The sequence below is a fragment of the Pavona decussata genome, unplaced genomic scaffold, assembly GCF_977016875.1.
Source record: "Pavona decussata unplaced genomic scaffold, jaPavDecu1.1 SCAFFOLD_137, whole genome shotgun sequence".
In the NCBI taxonomy this organism is placed as follows: Eukaryota; Metazoa; Cnidaria; class Anthozoa; order Scleractinia; family Agariciidae; genus Pavona; species Pavona decussata.
Genome location: NW_028145550.1, coordinates 1,974,980 through 1,990,074, shown reverse-complemented (window position 1 = coordinate 1,990,074; position 15,095 = coordinate 1,974,980). Strand labels below are relative to the sequence as shown.

General features: G+C 38.9%; 1 protein-coding gene across 1 annotated transcript; it reads right to left on the bottom strand.

Annotated features, from left to right (window-relative positions):
* Positions 1–4,239: 4,239 nt before the first annotated feature.
* LOC146467283 (protein YIPF4-like) lies at positions 4,240–15,078 on the bottom strand. The gene is made up of 5 exons (XM_085126223.1): positions 14,742–15,078; positions 13,747–13,918; positions 9,536–9,613; positions 8,033–8,146; positions 4,240–6,744 (listed from the first exon to the last, which is right to left on the bottom strand). Exons 1-5 carry the CDS (start codon positions 15,041–15,043, stop codon positions 6,607–6,609), a joined length of 804 nt encoding a protein of 267 aa, XP_084982349.1. The 5' UTR covers positions 15,044–15,078; the 3' UTR covers positions 4,240–6,606.
* Between the last annotated feature and the right edge of the window lie 17 nt (positions 15,079–15,095).

Sequence of the window (15,095 nt, the reverse complement as noted above, 5' to 3'; positions counted from 1 at the left end):
AAGGAACAGATTTGTGGTTTAGAGGATATGTCGTTTTCAGAGAAAAGCTGGAATCTCAAGGCTTGCTGAAACGGAAAATAATTTTATGCCGTGAATCAGAACAACATAAGAACGTGACTTCACGAGATGAACTTACGTCCTGAAAACATATATTTAAGACTCGGCGCGGCCCACTTGACCCACAAGTTTGTTACTCGATGTTATTTCTGGCAGTCTGATTGCACGTAGCGATACATAAGACTTTTCAGCTCAGAGGGTTTAAGAATGTTCGCTCTCCAATCTCTTCCTAGCTATCTGATCAGACCTCGTATCTTCTAAACTAGTTGTGTCGACGGCATATAACGCCTTTAGGATTCCGGTACAGATTAAGAATCAAATCTTCACTTTGTGCAACTTTAACGCCATTCACTTTTCAGATTTTGAATGCGTGACTTTGGAGGAATGGTCTATGAAAGGGAACTTGATAAATGCGGGGGCGTTTCGTAGTAAAACTTGTTCGCGCTGAGTTTCCTGTATGGACATATCATTATCTTGCGTGGGGGCTGTTTCCTACCTACCTGATTGAGTCAGGTATAAGTCGGTAAGTTCTAGTAGCACGCAGACTGAAGCCCGCGGAACGAAACTGACTCCAGTATTTTTGTCTTCTCCAAAGTTGCGCCAAACAGAGTAAGACGGTTCTCTCTGAAAAGCGCTATAAAAGTCTGGGTTAATCTCAGTTGTTTTTTCTCTTCTTTACCAAGTGAAGAAAGTTCCATTCGCGTGTTTTAACAATGCTAGAGTATGTTTTAGCCGCATGTAATGTTCAAGTTTTTTCCGGCTCGCCATTTCTCTACACACTGGTTCATTGATCATAATAATCATCATGATTATGTATTCTTGTTTTCAGACAACTAAAGCTCGCTCTTTGAGTCTAGGCGAGCATTTTCAGGCTTCTGAGGTATATCGTGTTTCTACCCCCCCCCCCCCCCCCTCCCAAACACTTTCATTATCGTCTATTTCACCGCAGCCATATTGTCAAATCACTAAATTAAGCTCAAAGGCTTGACAACAGTTAAGATGGGAAGGGTAGGTAATGTCTCACCACGAGCTTTAAGGGCCACATGGCCGTTTCTGTAAAGCAACTAGGAGTATTGCTACCCCACCCCCCTGGAAGGAATAATAGTACATCGCAGCTCAGGGTTACCCTCAGCAGTATGTCGCCGGTACCACCTGGGTGAAGAGAGACAATGTGGAGCAACGTACCTTGTCTAATGAAGCAACACAACAATGAAGAGAGTCAAAAGACCAACTTAACCGCGAATCCACGACTCTCAATCTTCCGACCATTAGACAGGAAGTCTAAAACGCTAAGCACCGCATTCTCGTTAACTACATGTTAGAAAAAAAAAAAATGGGAGAAACCATTCTTGAGAATCAACAATTGCAACAAATTTACCTCATTTTTAGCACATTTCTACGCTTTTGTTTTCTCATGTATACAAGGGTTACTTTTACTTATTTTGTGTTCTTGTTCTTATTAATTAAAAGTTGTAATAAAGGCCGTTCAGTTTTCATAAGTAGTATACTTACTGTATTTAATCTAATTCCACCCATGAACAGAAGCTTCTTTCGAATTATTTCCAATATCATCTTAAAAGGTACTTTTTTGACTCTCTGTAGTGTCGTTTTAAACATTTTGAGTGTTTATTTTATTCGGTCATGCTTCGCGAAACTTAGGAGATTTCTTTTGGTAAGATATCCGTTTGACACTTAACAACATCCTGCGATTTTCTTTATGGAACTCATCAATTCCCCTGGTCAAGTGTGTAAGCTCGGCGCCTCGTTTGTGGTCACGTACGCGCGTTTCTGAAGAGGCACGCATTCGTTGAAAAAGTTTTTGTGTTAAAAAAGGTCATACAATGTACACTAACACAAACCAGGTCGAGAAAAGATAATTCCAAGGAAAGTAGCTGTAAAACTTATGTATATGGAAGATTTTCACTTACAATCACACCACCTTTTTGGTTATTAATGTGCCAACCGAAAAACAAAAGTGCTCTCTTCTTTTACGACCAAACGGCATTTGCCAGTGGTCGTCGGCGATATCTTCGCTTTATTTACTCAGTGAATTTACCTATAGTTTATTATTGAATAGTTTTTTTTTGTTAAAAAAAAAAACGTCGCTCAAGCAGAAAACATATCATGAAACAATTGTACATAACCAGTGATTTCGCCCAATAATGCCAAGTCGCCCACAACAACAACAACAACAACAACAAGGGCCATATTAGAGGAGCGAAACAATGGAATGATTTTCCTTTGGGAAATAATTTTTACTTTTATGCAAATACCTTTTATTGTTTGGCTCCTCCAATATGGCCACCATGAGCACACTCCGTGATAACAGGTGCAATCAAGCGCAACTTGTGACTCAAAGAAAGCGACAATCCAAGTATGACTTTGTCTCGTTCTTTAAGAGAGTGACCACAAAATGTCATCTTCTCTGTGGGCGAGTTTGTTATTGGCGAATTTGCACGTGGGGCAATTCACCGTAGTTCGAAACAATGAACAGACCGAGAGTACACTGGAGCAAATCACTGCTCGATAGAGCATCCATTTAACCTGCGATCCCTCGCTCTAATTCCATCTCTCTCCACTGACCGCGCCAAACAAACAAACAAAACCAAAGGAACAGTGGAAAAATTAAAAACACTCCTCAGTTCAGTTCAGTTCGGTTCAGTTTATTGTTTTCCCATAAAAAGGGTGTACAAATATCATCACTCCTCATCACTCAGTGGCACCCAACGACGGTTTTCTCTCAGATCCTTTGAAACGCTATTTTAGGTTATCTGGAGTGCCTTTAAAGCTCTGTAGGTTCATTTTAGGCTGCGCTGTAATATTTTCATCTGTTCGGTCATTCTAGGGGAACTTCAGTCTTTTCGAAATTACTAGGGCATTTTTGTCCATTTCTCGAAAACCTTAGGTCTTATTTCCTTTTCGAAAATCTTAGCTGACCTTTTTTCGGTACCCAAAACGACATTTTTATCAATCCGAAACACTAGGCCTTAAATTTTCCATATCACGAAAGTTCGAGGTGAAAATTCCCCTTAGAAAATTGTAGGGGATTAAGGACCTTCCGAACAGATAATTTACCGAAACAATCCGTTGGGTGCCCCTGATCACTGGTAGCTTTCAGGGGCACCCAACGGATCGTTTCGGTAAATTATCTGTTCGGAAGGCCCATAATCCCCTACAATTTTCAAAAGGGAATACTTTCGTGATATGGGAAATTTAAGACTTAGTGTTTTTGGATTGATAGAAATGTCGTTTAGGATGCCAAAAAAAGGTCAGCTAAGATTTTCGGAAACAAAATAAGACCCAAGGCTTTCGGGAAATGGACAAAGATGCCCCAGTAATTTCGAAAAGACTCAAGCTCCCCTAGAACGACCGAACAGATAAAAATATTATAGCGCGGCCTGAAATGAACCTACAGGGCTTTAAAGGCACAGATAGACTAAAATTGCGTTTCAAAGGATTTGAGAGAAAACTTTCGTTGGGTGCCCCTGAGCTTTCATTTGAATTGTACCCCTTCGCTTACCTGCTCAAAAGTTACAACCACCTTGTACCAAATTTTATTTTGCAACACAGAACAACAGAGTTGATACTGAACCTAAGGTAAACTGGCCACCAAAGAGAGATTCGAGAACAAAGGCGCTCGAAACCCATTTACAGTAGCCAATTTACGTTAGTTCAAATAGAAGAAAGATCATCGCAGTTAGTACGCAACTAGAGCAGTTGCGAAAAGAAAGCCTGAAAACATAAACAAAAACAACAACAAAAAAATTCAGGCTTGAACGGGATTCGAACCCATGACCTCTGCGATGCCGGTGCAGTGCTCTACCAACTGAGCTATCAAGCCAACTGGGAGTTGATCATATTGCGAGTCCGTAAACTGCGAGGATCTTTCTTCTATTTGATCTTTCATCCGCAGCTCAAAATATATGTTTCATATATTTACTCTCATTACCTTTAGTTATTAACTATGTTGATAAACCAAACCAAACATTTGCTTCTTAGTAGCTTTTATTTCAATGACCGAACTGTGAGTATCAATCCACGGACTCAAAAGTAGGAACTATCTTGTAGACGGAAAAGAAAGGTTCATAATAATTAATTAGAAAATAAACAAATAAATAAACAAACAAATAAATAAACAAATAAATCAGAAAAATAGATAAAAGGAAAAACGACAACAACAAATGAAAATTACACCATTTTTATTCCAGCCCATGTTATGTACAACTCTGATAAATAAGTTAATTTAAATTTGTTCTTCTATGACTAAACTTGTGGTGCTATGTGGTCTCCACTAGCTATAAGAGTCAGTTTTCCTGACTGTATGAACTGTAGCATCACTTCTAAAATCCGTGACTCATTGGAGAGACCGTCTAGTATCTGATAGTAATGCGAAAGCAAACCGAATCCCACAGTGGGGCAAATAAATGGCTGCTATGATACAATAAGAACTAAACTAGGTGCATTCGACTGACCGTATTCTGGAATAAGAATAAGCGGAATAGCTGTTAGGTAAATTTGGTTAATAGACATTTCTGGAAACTTTCGCTGACACAAAATTTAAGAGCGATTTTGTACTCCAGTGACTCCAAAAACCTGTTATGAGGGATTTCTTGTAATCTTCGTATGCATTCCTATTCTGGAATAGGATCAATCCAACGTACCCTAATTTGAAGCAGAGTCGTACAGCAGGTAACATAATTGTAACACTGTAGTTGCGATGGTACAGTATAATTCCTCCTGGTTCGTTCAAGTTCTCCATAAAACCTTGAATTTGGTCATTTCACGTTGCTGTTTTGCAGAGGACGACAAAGAAATGTACCACAGTGTATAACGCACGTGCAGAGCCATTGTTTAGCTAATTGAAACTATTGTTTTCCGACGTTCTCGTCGTCACAGCTTAAGGTTCCTAGTAGCATTTAGAAAACATCCCCTCCGATATCTCGGACAGAAATTCTGGAGGCAATTATCGACCAATGAAAGATCCTACATTTTAAGCAAGCAAACGCGAGTGCGACCTCAGAACATTTCTTAAATATGACTTAACTGGTTCTTGTCTTTGCTACTTTTAACCGTAGGTATTAGTTCTCTCAATCATGTTCATAGAATTGTTAATAATAAGTTTAAGTTAGTAGGTGTTTCCAATTAGAACAAGGATTACTTCCTTCAGCTTAAGGTTTACTTGGCACAGAAATAAAGTGTATTATTATCATTATCAGGTTAATCATGTTGCCATATCCTGGTCATGAGTTAAAATGAATCGCCAAGCTCCTCCGTGGCAAAAAGCAGAACAGGTAAAAAGAAGGTTACACGTAGTCCACAGTAACACAAACAATAATAAAAAAACAACAACAAAAAAAAAACGAGCAAACAAAAAAAATGATAAACAACATTCAGATGACCTTATTAACTTCCCACAGGTAAGCTAAGTAGAAAATCAAGTGTTAGTAAAAAGTTCAAAATGAACAGATTGTCTGGAAACAGTTGCTAAGAATGAAAAAAAAAAAAAAAAAACAACAACAAAAAAACAAAAAACAAAACCAAAAACCTGGTTACAGTGAGGTAAATTTCTAGAAGCCTCGTGCACCAACCTACTTATTGCCGCTAAATTTGTGAGTGCCAAATCCTATTACATTATTTTGCTTTATTAATACTGAATGACTGTAAACATTACCTATTTTCCCTCTGGACTGTCAAAAGATATTGCTCACATACGAACTCTTTTTACTACTTAAGCTCCAATTCCTATTACTGACAAAGTCAACTCTCTATTTTACCAAATAATATAGAGATTAAGAATCGCGTTTACGGTAAACGGCAAAAGCGAGATTCGCATTTATGTTTTCTTGAAAAGATGAGTACATAGATGAGAATAGTACAAAATAATTCTGGCCTTTGATGCTAACGAAAAACAACTCAATTTTACTGAAAACAGCGAGCGGCAAATGTAGGATTAACAGACAGCAAAACACGCCACGAGCAGATTCAACGCTTAAAGCAACTACACGTCCTCACAGAGCTGGAACGCAACACAAAGTCAGCCCTGCAAACCCCCGAATGAGACCCCAAACGCGCAAGACCGCCCACACGCCGCAGACCAGCATTGGCTCGAGTCTAACTTAGACTAAATTACATTTAGCCGCATATAAACATGGTCACGTGGTCATTTCTGCCGTGTACCGTGAACGTGATTCTAAGTCTCTCTGATAGAGCGGTTTTCAATTGAGTGTTGCACAACCAAAACCAAAGCAATTTCTCTGGCCAATCACAACAGATGTAAACAGTACGTACAATCAGCCAATCAGAACTCGAAGAAAATACATGTAACCTGCGTCAAGCGCGGGAAAACGCGTGCGGCCAAGCACGATTAGTTTGGGTTTGGCTTCCCATTGGTTTAAAAGAAAATGGCGTGAACTTTGCCAACCAATCATAGAGTCTTGTAAAGCAAAAACAAAGCAAACGCAAGCAAACGCGAAATTACTTTCGACACTCAATTGAAAACAGCTCTATTACATATTTATCCGAACCAGTCATTTGAGTACATGGGTGGCCTCAAGCGCCGGTGTACAGAGAAAAGAAGTAGATGTAGAGGAGTAAGATGGGATACATGAGTAACAGCCTCTTGTTCTTGAGTTCTTCTTGGATGAGGAGAGATCCAGCACTGTATGAAGCCCACACTACGCCAAACAACTGCAAACAAGGACGATAAACGGATAAGGGGTTAGTTTGTAAAGAAACTGCGGTGATGCGTCGGTGGGGAGTAGAAACGAATGTTTGTTTTATCAACAGACTTGATAACTAAAAGCAAATTGGCCAACATAAAGAGATTCGAGTGCTAACGTTTCGAGCGTTAGCGCTCCTTCAGAGCGAATCTCTTTGTCAACCCTGTTGATAAACCAAATATTGGTAAGGACAATTAACGCACGTTACCATGACAATGACTTTCTCCTTTTAATTGTTCAATGGACTGATGCAAGAGGGCACAAGTTTATGATTTAATCTTGAACTCTGAATTGATGGGTTTTGTACAAAAGGGGTGTGCATTGCTTTTCAGGGCAATCACTCATCACAGTTTTGGACTACAATGCGGATTTTGCGTGCTAAAGTAAACCCTAGAAAGTATTACATTTTTTTGGGCTAAAAAGAATTTACTAGGAATTTTGCCTCTGCTCTAATGTAGTGACAGTTCCATGTGATCAAATACATAGAAATTCAGCCTTTAGGCAAAAAGCAAATATGATTGTGGACAAGATTTTCATTTTTTATCGCCATATTGAAGCGCAAATCAGCAGATGAAACATCAAAGTAACATTTCCTGAAGGAATTAAAGGCCACATGAAACAAATCTGGTGAATCGGAGCTAAGCGATCTAAAAAGCGCTATACATGTAGCTCAGTTATACACTCAGTACCCTGAGCAATTTATCACATCGCATCACATCACCTTTATTTACCCTCGGATTTTTAAGAGTAGCTTATGCAGCTAATATCTCCGAGCATTTACCCACCCAACCAGAGTATACACACAAAGACCAGACCACAACACCGGGAACTATGTCCCCTACTCTTTGCGAACAGTGAGTGGGTTCTTTAACGACTCCCACAGAGTTATTTACAAACAAGGGTTGTGAGACAGGGCCTATGGTTTATTCATACCCCTTTGCACTAATCCCTTGAACTGCTCTCCCAAGACATCTTTTAGAATTTTGCACACATGCAGACACAAGAATAACCTTATTGACTTGAGGTGATGTACAGACAGAACTAAAGATAGGAGAATGGTAGAGAACAAAATCTGTTAAATTGCGGGTTGCTTTGAAACTTATTACTACAACAAAGCTAAGCGCAAAAACTTTTCATGTGAGAATTAGGTTTGTTTGCATATGACTGAAAACTAATTTTCATAATAAAAAATTTGTACAAAGCCTCGCTTTCATAGTGAGGCTCAAAGCAACTTGGATAAGGACTATTGTATTTACCTTGACAGCAAAGCTTATCGTGGGGAAATAATGTACCAATGGCAGCGCTGCAGCAGTCAGTACCAGAGGAATGAGCGAGTAACCAATCACACCCAAGCACTGAGAGTAGTTGACCTGTAACATAACAACAAGATTTGAATCACAATTATACTAATGGATTTAGTTGAACAAGGACCATGTGTGGCCCACAGAGTTGGCATTTTACTCTGGATTCTACAACACAGCTTGATGTTTTGACAAATCTAACTTGTGCCATAAGAAATATACATGTACACAAGTACAGTGAAGAATGTGTGTTGATATTGGGGCCATTAGGATCAAATAAATCCACAAACTAGAAAGGATGCAGCCTCGTCAGCTTTGTTTAGTCCCAAATTAGAAGACACATTACATTGGAATTATAGCTCATTCGCCTAAGATTTAAAATAAGTTGAGCCACGTAGTTATATATATGGTAACTAAAATCTACAGATATTTTTAGTTTTTAGGATCACACTGTTCATAAATGATTGTTAGTTAATTGTACTACAGTCAACTCCCAATAACTTGAACCCTCACTAACTCAAACGTCGCGCTAACTCAACCCAAAATTTCCCTCGGATTTGTCAGACATTTACTGTAAATTTATCCTTGGTAACTCAAACTCTCAAAAACTTGAACATCCCATTAACTTGAAGCAATTTCCATTTCCCTTTAGGTCATTTTCTATATAATTTTACACTCCATACTTCTAACCATGTTTGTCTTTGAAACCTGCAAAGTTCTCAGTACCTATTATTCTCCTGCTTCTTTGCTCTGTTTTTTTTTCACATTACGACACATTCTGATTTATAATTTATAATTACAGTATTGTTTCATTTTATCTCTCTTTTATTAAATTTTCTTAAAATGTACACTGTATGAATAGAAATACAGAACAAACACGGTTCTTTTTCTTATTTCTGGTCATTTGTTCTCAACTCCTGATAACTTGAACCTTTTTCAATTTCCTTTGAAGGTTTGAGTTATTGGGAGTCAACTGCAGTTTTTTGAAGGTTCCACAGGGCCCATATGGCACTGACTGTGCCACCCTGTATTAATTTAATATAGTTTTTTATCCAGTCATGCAACAGCAACCAAAAGCTATAATAATTTTCTTCAGTGCAGTCTTGTCCTAGTTCAGTTTTGTCTCCTTTTAATTCGCTTATCTCTGTGTTTCGCTTCTTTCTAATATTAATATTAATAATAGTTTTTGAACTGGTACTGCAATGAGTTAATTTTCTTTTCTTTAAGTGTAAGTAGCTGTAAACAATGTAATCGATGTAAGACGTGTAAACTGTAAAATATCGTATTGTAACTAGTTTTTGTGTGTTGCATTATAATAGAAAAAAAAGTAATTATTGTAAGTAATCTGTACATGTATTATTGTTAATAATGTGTCATGTAAGGCAAATAAAAATTGTTAAAAAAAGAATCTTCTATCTTCTATTGCGCAGCATTGCTTGTTCAATTCATTTGACTTACTTCTCCTCCGAGTACTCTAGCCAGCAGGAAGATAATGAGGGAACCCAGAAGCCAGATTGTTATTATCCACGAAACAACCTGTTAAAACAGCAGTTATGAGATTCAGATCAAGGAACAAGCATAAAAATATCTATTAACTCTATCAACAAACAGTTGCCATTAGATAACTCATAATCATACAACACAAATTCTACTGTAAGTCTTGTCTGTGCTGACTACTTTGCATTATCTGCTTGCATCAGTTATCTCTTTCAACCCAAGTTAAAGAACATGTTAGTTGAATGTACAGTACCGGACAGAAGTAACCAAACAGCGAACGCTGCGCTGAATGTGTTCTTAAAGTGTTCTGCTTTGCGTTCCCTGAGCATTCCCTTAGCATTCCCCGAGCGTTGCCTTAGCATTCCCAGAGCATTCCCTTAGCATTCCCTGACCATTCCTCTTTGCATTCCCTAAGCGTTCCAGGAACACGCTCCCTGTTAGGTTACTTCTCTCCCCTACTGAATGGCTGCTGAGTATAATCATTACTTAATGTTTTGTCTGATTCAGTTTAATTTTCAATTTTTTTGATTTTATTATAATGAACACAAATTTCAGTACAGTATATCCAGTCCATAGTCCTTTTCTTTGGCTATGGCGTTTGTTGCTGCTTAAGTGAGTTGATCTGAAATCAGCAAGAGATGCAGCAGCTCTAATCCACAAGTATACATTGAAAGATTTCAATGCATAGATATTCCTCTAGACGACACAACACAATGACATTTTCACCAGTGTCTGTGTATCAAATCTGCATGAAAAAGCTCTTCAAGGGGGATAAACAGGTGTTAAATTGGAGAAACAGAACAAACTGATATGTAGTTCATTTGGCCCTAGATGGGCTAGCATTGAATGCATATACTTCAAAAACTCATTAATAATTCATAAGCCCATTGACCAAACAAAGGGTCAATAAAACATCACGTGCAGTGGTTTTAAAACCCAATAAAACCTCCCCCTTATTAGTATGCAGTGTTTCACGTTTTTCTTGCATGCTAATTTCCAAGGTTCACAAAAGCATCATTGTTATGAACTCTCTTGACACACGCTTTTCCAGGGATGTTTTTGAAGCTGTTCAAAAAAATCGCAGCACGTGTTTTATCGGGTCTAAAACCACTCGGCGGCACCTTGTGGTTTTAAAAACTGATAAAACACTGCTGCTCGTGTTTTAAGCATTACTTTGAGGGTACATGATTCAGTTCCAAGGACTAATATTTATTTATTAAAAAGTGACTCATTGGAAAGCACAATTGTAGAGTTTTGACTGATTTAGTGGCCATGGTATGTGGGCCATTAAACCTTACCCCACAAATATGGTAAGAGAGAGTGTCAGGGGGAAAGGAACATGACTAAATCAGCAAGAATTAGCAATTTTTCATGGTTGTTTTTAAAGGGAACCTCCACTCCGCAAACAAGTGGACGGTAAAATTGTTGGAAATAGTGTCTAAATCCTAAATTTTAGTTTAAGAAGTAGAAATAACATTCAAGTGTGCTTAAAATAGACCTTTTTACCGATACGGCGGCCATTTTGAATAACTTAATTTTGCTGAATATTATGGGATGCCCAGGGGGCAAAAACTGAAGCGAAACAACGCATTATCTTGGTTAGTGTACGGGTTTTCTCCGATTCTCGTTTGCGGGACAACTTTTCCACGTACATAACAAAACTTAAGACAATTGAAGGTCTAAGAGCATAACCGACTTATGTCGAATTTTAGCGCAGCTTTCGATTTCCCACGGATTTGTACGAATTTTGGCTCTCCCTGCTTTGGAAAACATTTCGCAGTTTTACAATCGTGGACAAAACTCCTTGAGAAAACCAAACACGAACAGAACAAAAACCAGTTGCTTACTTCTCCCTCCCACCCCCTCCCCCTATGCAATGAGAAGCGAACACAGACAGCCAAAAAACCACTCACTTACTGTTTCTCCCTTCATAATTCTACCACAGTTACTTCTCCCTCCCCCCCCCCCTCCCCCTTATGCAATGTTGATGTGGGAAGTGATGCTTGCCAGGAAACTGTTCGTGACCCAAAAGACAACATTGAGTCAGGGGGAGGGGGAGGGGGATTTGGTAGTTTGCTTGTCCACAAGTGAACGCGCTTGGAAGGCCAATTTTTTTATAGGATTTGTCCACGGCAGACTCGTTTTCCAAATTATCGGTAGGCTAAAAGTTTCCACTGTCCAAGAGCCGTGTTTAGCCGCACCAGTTGTTGTTTCTATAAGTAACGTTTGAGATGATATCATGGTTTGCTTTTCCGGGTTGTAACAAGCCCAAAATAGATCAAGGCAGTCGGGATAAACAACTTGCGTATCGTACTGGCTAGTTGGTTTCGCTTTTGTTTGGTGAAGTTTGTAAACGCACGACATCTATGGATCTTTTGAAAAGTTATGAAATTGACGAATGCAGTTCACAGGAACTGGTGGAAATGTTGTTCAAAGAATCCCTCCTTGGTAGTGATGACTGTGCCGTGGCGAATTTTTCAATTCGATTATCAAATCCCGCTGGAGCATCAGAGACAAATCCCGCCATGTGCAAGGTGTTTTGCAAGCCTTAGTTGTGGTTTGCCAGGCTTGAAATTCGGCATGTAACGATTAACTTGACAATTTCAAGGCAATGCTTCAATAAAAGTACGATTAACATAGATTTTCAACGGTTAACACCGACAAACGGGACAAAGCTGGATTTTACGCCAGGAAATGGACACATTTTCTCTTGGAGAATGTAACTGTTTACATTTCGGACATTCCTGTCACGTACGTAGTAGTTAGTAACAGAATCAAATAAAAGCGTGACAGCATTCTTTTCGTTGCTCCCGCGGAAAACACCGCTTTCGTGTGCCGTGATTCGAAGACAACGAGTGTATATTGAATACAAGTATTTAATCCTCAGTGCATTGTCCTTTTGGTCATCCAGTGTCTATAATGTTACCAATATATCTTTACAAGATGGTAAAATTTCTCAATGGCATTAAAACACAAAGCGGCGTGAAAAAAATACTGGACAATGGTTTTCAATCGAATTGCAGTTCACATGCAACAGTTTGGACAAATCCGAGCTACATCGAAAAACGGGCTGAAATTCGACATAAGTCGCTTATGCTCCCAGCCCTTCAATTTGATATGTTATTGTACTCAACATCAGTGACATGTCCGGTTTCATATACTATAGATTTTTTCATGTCATTGTTTTTCGACAAGTACGCTTCCGTATCCATGTCACTCATCATCATGCCAGGAAAATAATAGCTTCCCTTCAGCCAATTGTCCAGTTTCTCCCCGAAAGGAAGCGAAATTCCATCAATAAAGAGCTTTTCCTTTCTTCTTGCTGCAATTTGGACATCGTCGTTGTTCTTTAGTGCTACACAACAAGTCAATGGCAAATGTAGCCGAGAAGCATGGTAAACTTTCAATAACAAGTCGGGCTTACGAGTATCATTCGCGATAGCAATGCCACGATTTCTCAAATATTTTCGCAGTTTCTCTACATTCCATACATTTAGCTCTTCCATACTGAACTCTTTTGTGTTTTCATCCGGTTGATCAGCCATAGCTAAATGGTGATGAGAAAGTATAAACAGCGCGCGCTATCAAATGACAACAACAAGCGCGTTCAGTCACGCAAGCATTCTTTGCCCCCTGGGCATCCCATAATATACTGTAAAATTAAGTTATTCAAAATGGCCGCTATATCGGTAAAAAGGTCTATTAGATGTGATTGTTGCCTATTTTCCCTTAAAAATTTCCTGGGCGAAGCCATCTTGGATTTCATGACGTAACACGGTTGCTCTATTGTTTCACACAAAAGAACTTCTGCCTACTAACAATAGCGGCAACAGCATGACGTCATAAAATCCAAAATGGTGGCACCAGGGAAATATAAAAGCGAAAATAGGCAACAATCGTATTTAATTTTTAGCCCACTTGAACACTTCTACTTTTTAAACTAAAATTTTGAATTTAGACACTATTTCAAACAATTTACTGTCAATTTGTTGTCGCAGTGGAGGTTTCCTTTATTAACACAATTATTCTACTTGCACTTGTTGGATATAAGGTGATCTAGCATTGCACACTCGTTAGCTATCTATCATCTCGTATGAAATGCATGCTCATGGAATAATAAATTATTGTTAATTATTAATAGCAGTTACTGTTTGCTGACTGACTAAACAGACCTTGAACTGTCCAAACAATGCCAGCATTGCATAGATCAGCACCACAAGCAAGGGACCCCAGAAATCAGGACTGTCTCTTAGCACATCTCTCTTGAATCCAAGCGACGGTATTGGAAACACCACACAGCGCACTTTGTAGTAGATGTCTTGCAAATCAATGTCAAGTTCCTCACTGGAAAAGAACGACAGGGATCAATAGGTTGAGGATAAAAGTAAATAAATACACTTTTGAAGGTTCGACGAAACACCACTTTTACTCTGCCTTTCAATAACAGGCGGACTCTGAAGTTTAAGATTCAACCAACCGTTACGCTTTTCACTGCCATCAATCACTGCAGCGAACATCTAAGAAAACAAAAACGTTTGGCTCAACGGGGTGAAAAGGACATGTTTGTGCACTGTGATTGGCGGATTTCCATCCCTTAAAGTCTTTGTCCATTTCCGTATTTTTTGCGGTCATATACACAGGCCCTAATTAGGAAACTTTAACCAGTGAGAATTCTGTATAGCTAGATGGATGGCTGACAATGACACTAGCAACATTAGTTAGATCAATTCTCTCCGCCAACAATCCTCAGAGTTGTGGGATAGGCTTGTGTGGTAAATGTATTATCAAATTATTATCAAATGTTGTATTTTTTTTGTTAATGGCAAATAAATTGAATTGAATTGAATTGAATTGAAAATTATGTAATGTAAATATAGCACGGCAGCTGAAATGAGAAGGATCTTTTTGAATGGGGCAGGGGGAAGAGACACATTCTATAACAGGAGAATCAAAACAATCCACTTGAAACATTATCCTGCTCAATATTGCAGAATATCCCCTGATTTTAGCCAACTCGGCCAACGGCCTCGTCGGCTAAGTATCAGGGGATATTCCGAGCGACTGTTAAATATACAGTCATCGATCTATGTTCTGTTGAAAGCCCTACATTTGTATACGTACGTATTACAACAAAGGTAAAATAATTTACATAAATAAGCACACTTACAGCAATGGTTTTTTAAAGTCTTCGTCATCTCCACTTTCATCGACCTCCAAGAGCCAATCGTAGTTTTTTCTGTTGAAAATTTGTGAGTAGAAAGGAAATCTGTACCGAGGGCCTCCGTTCGTTTCGTCTTTTCGGCCGCTTTCCATGAATTCTTCCTGTGCTTCAATAGATCCAGTGTACATGGACGAATCTTGGCTCATTGGAGGACCAAATGAAAATTCGTCCACCGGATTATCTGCTTCCATGTTGTCTATAAGAGGGTCTGAAGATGCTGAGTAAAGAGGAACTGACGTGGCCGCCATTTTGCTTCTACGTTTTCTTTTCGGGGAGGTTTATCGTCACCAGCTTCCTGTA

What these genes read in the sequence shown, in the direction of transcription:
- LOC146467283 (XM_085126223.1), bottom strand. Translation starts at nt 15,043, where the DNA reads ATGGCGGCCACGTCAGTTCCTCTTTACTCAGCATCTTCAGACCCTCTT. An exon ending in GACTTTAAAAAACCATTGCT is followed by an intron (nt 13,919 to 14,741) that starts GTAAGTGTGCTT and finishes GTTCTTTTCCAG; the next exon opens with TGAGGAACTTGACATTGATT. An exon ending in CATTGTTTGGACAGTTCAAG is followed by an intron (nt 9,614 to 13,746) that starts GTCTGTTTAGTC and finishes CTGTTTTAACAG; the next exon opens with GTTGTTTCGTGGATAATAAC.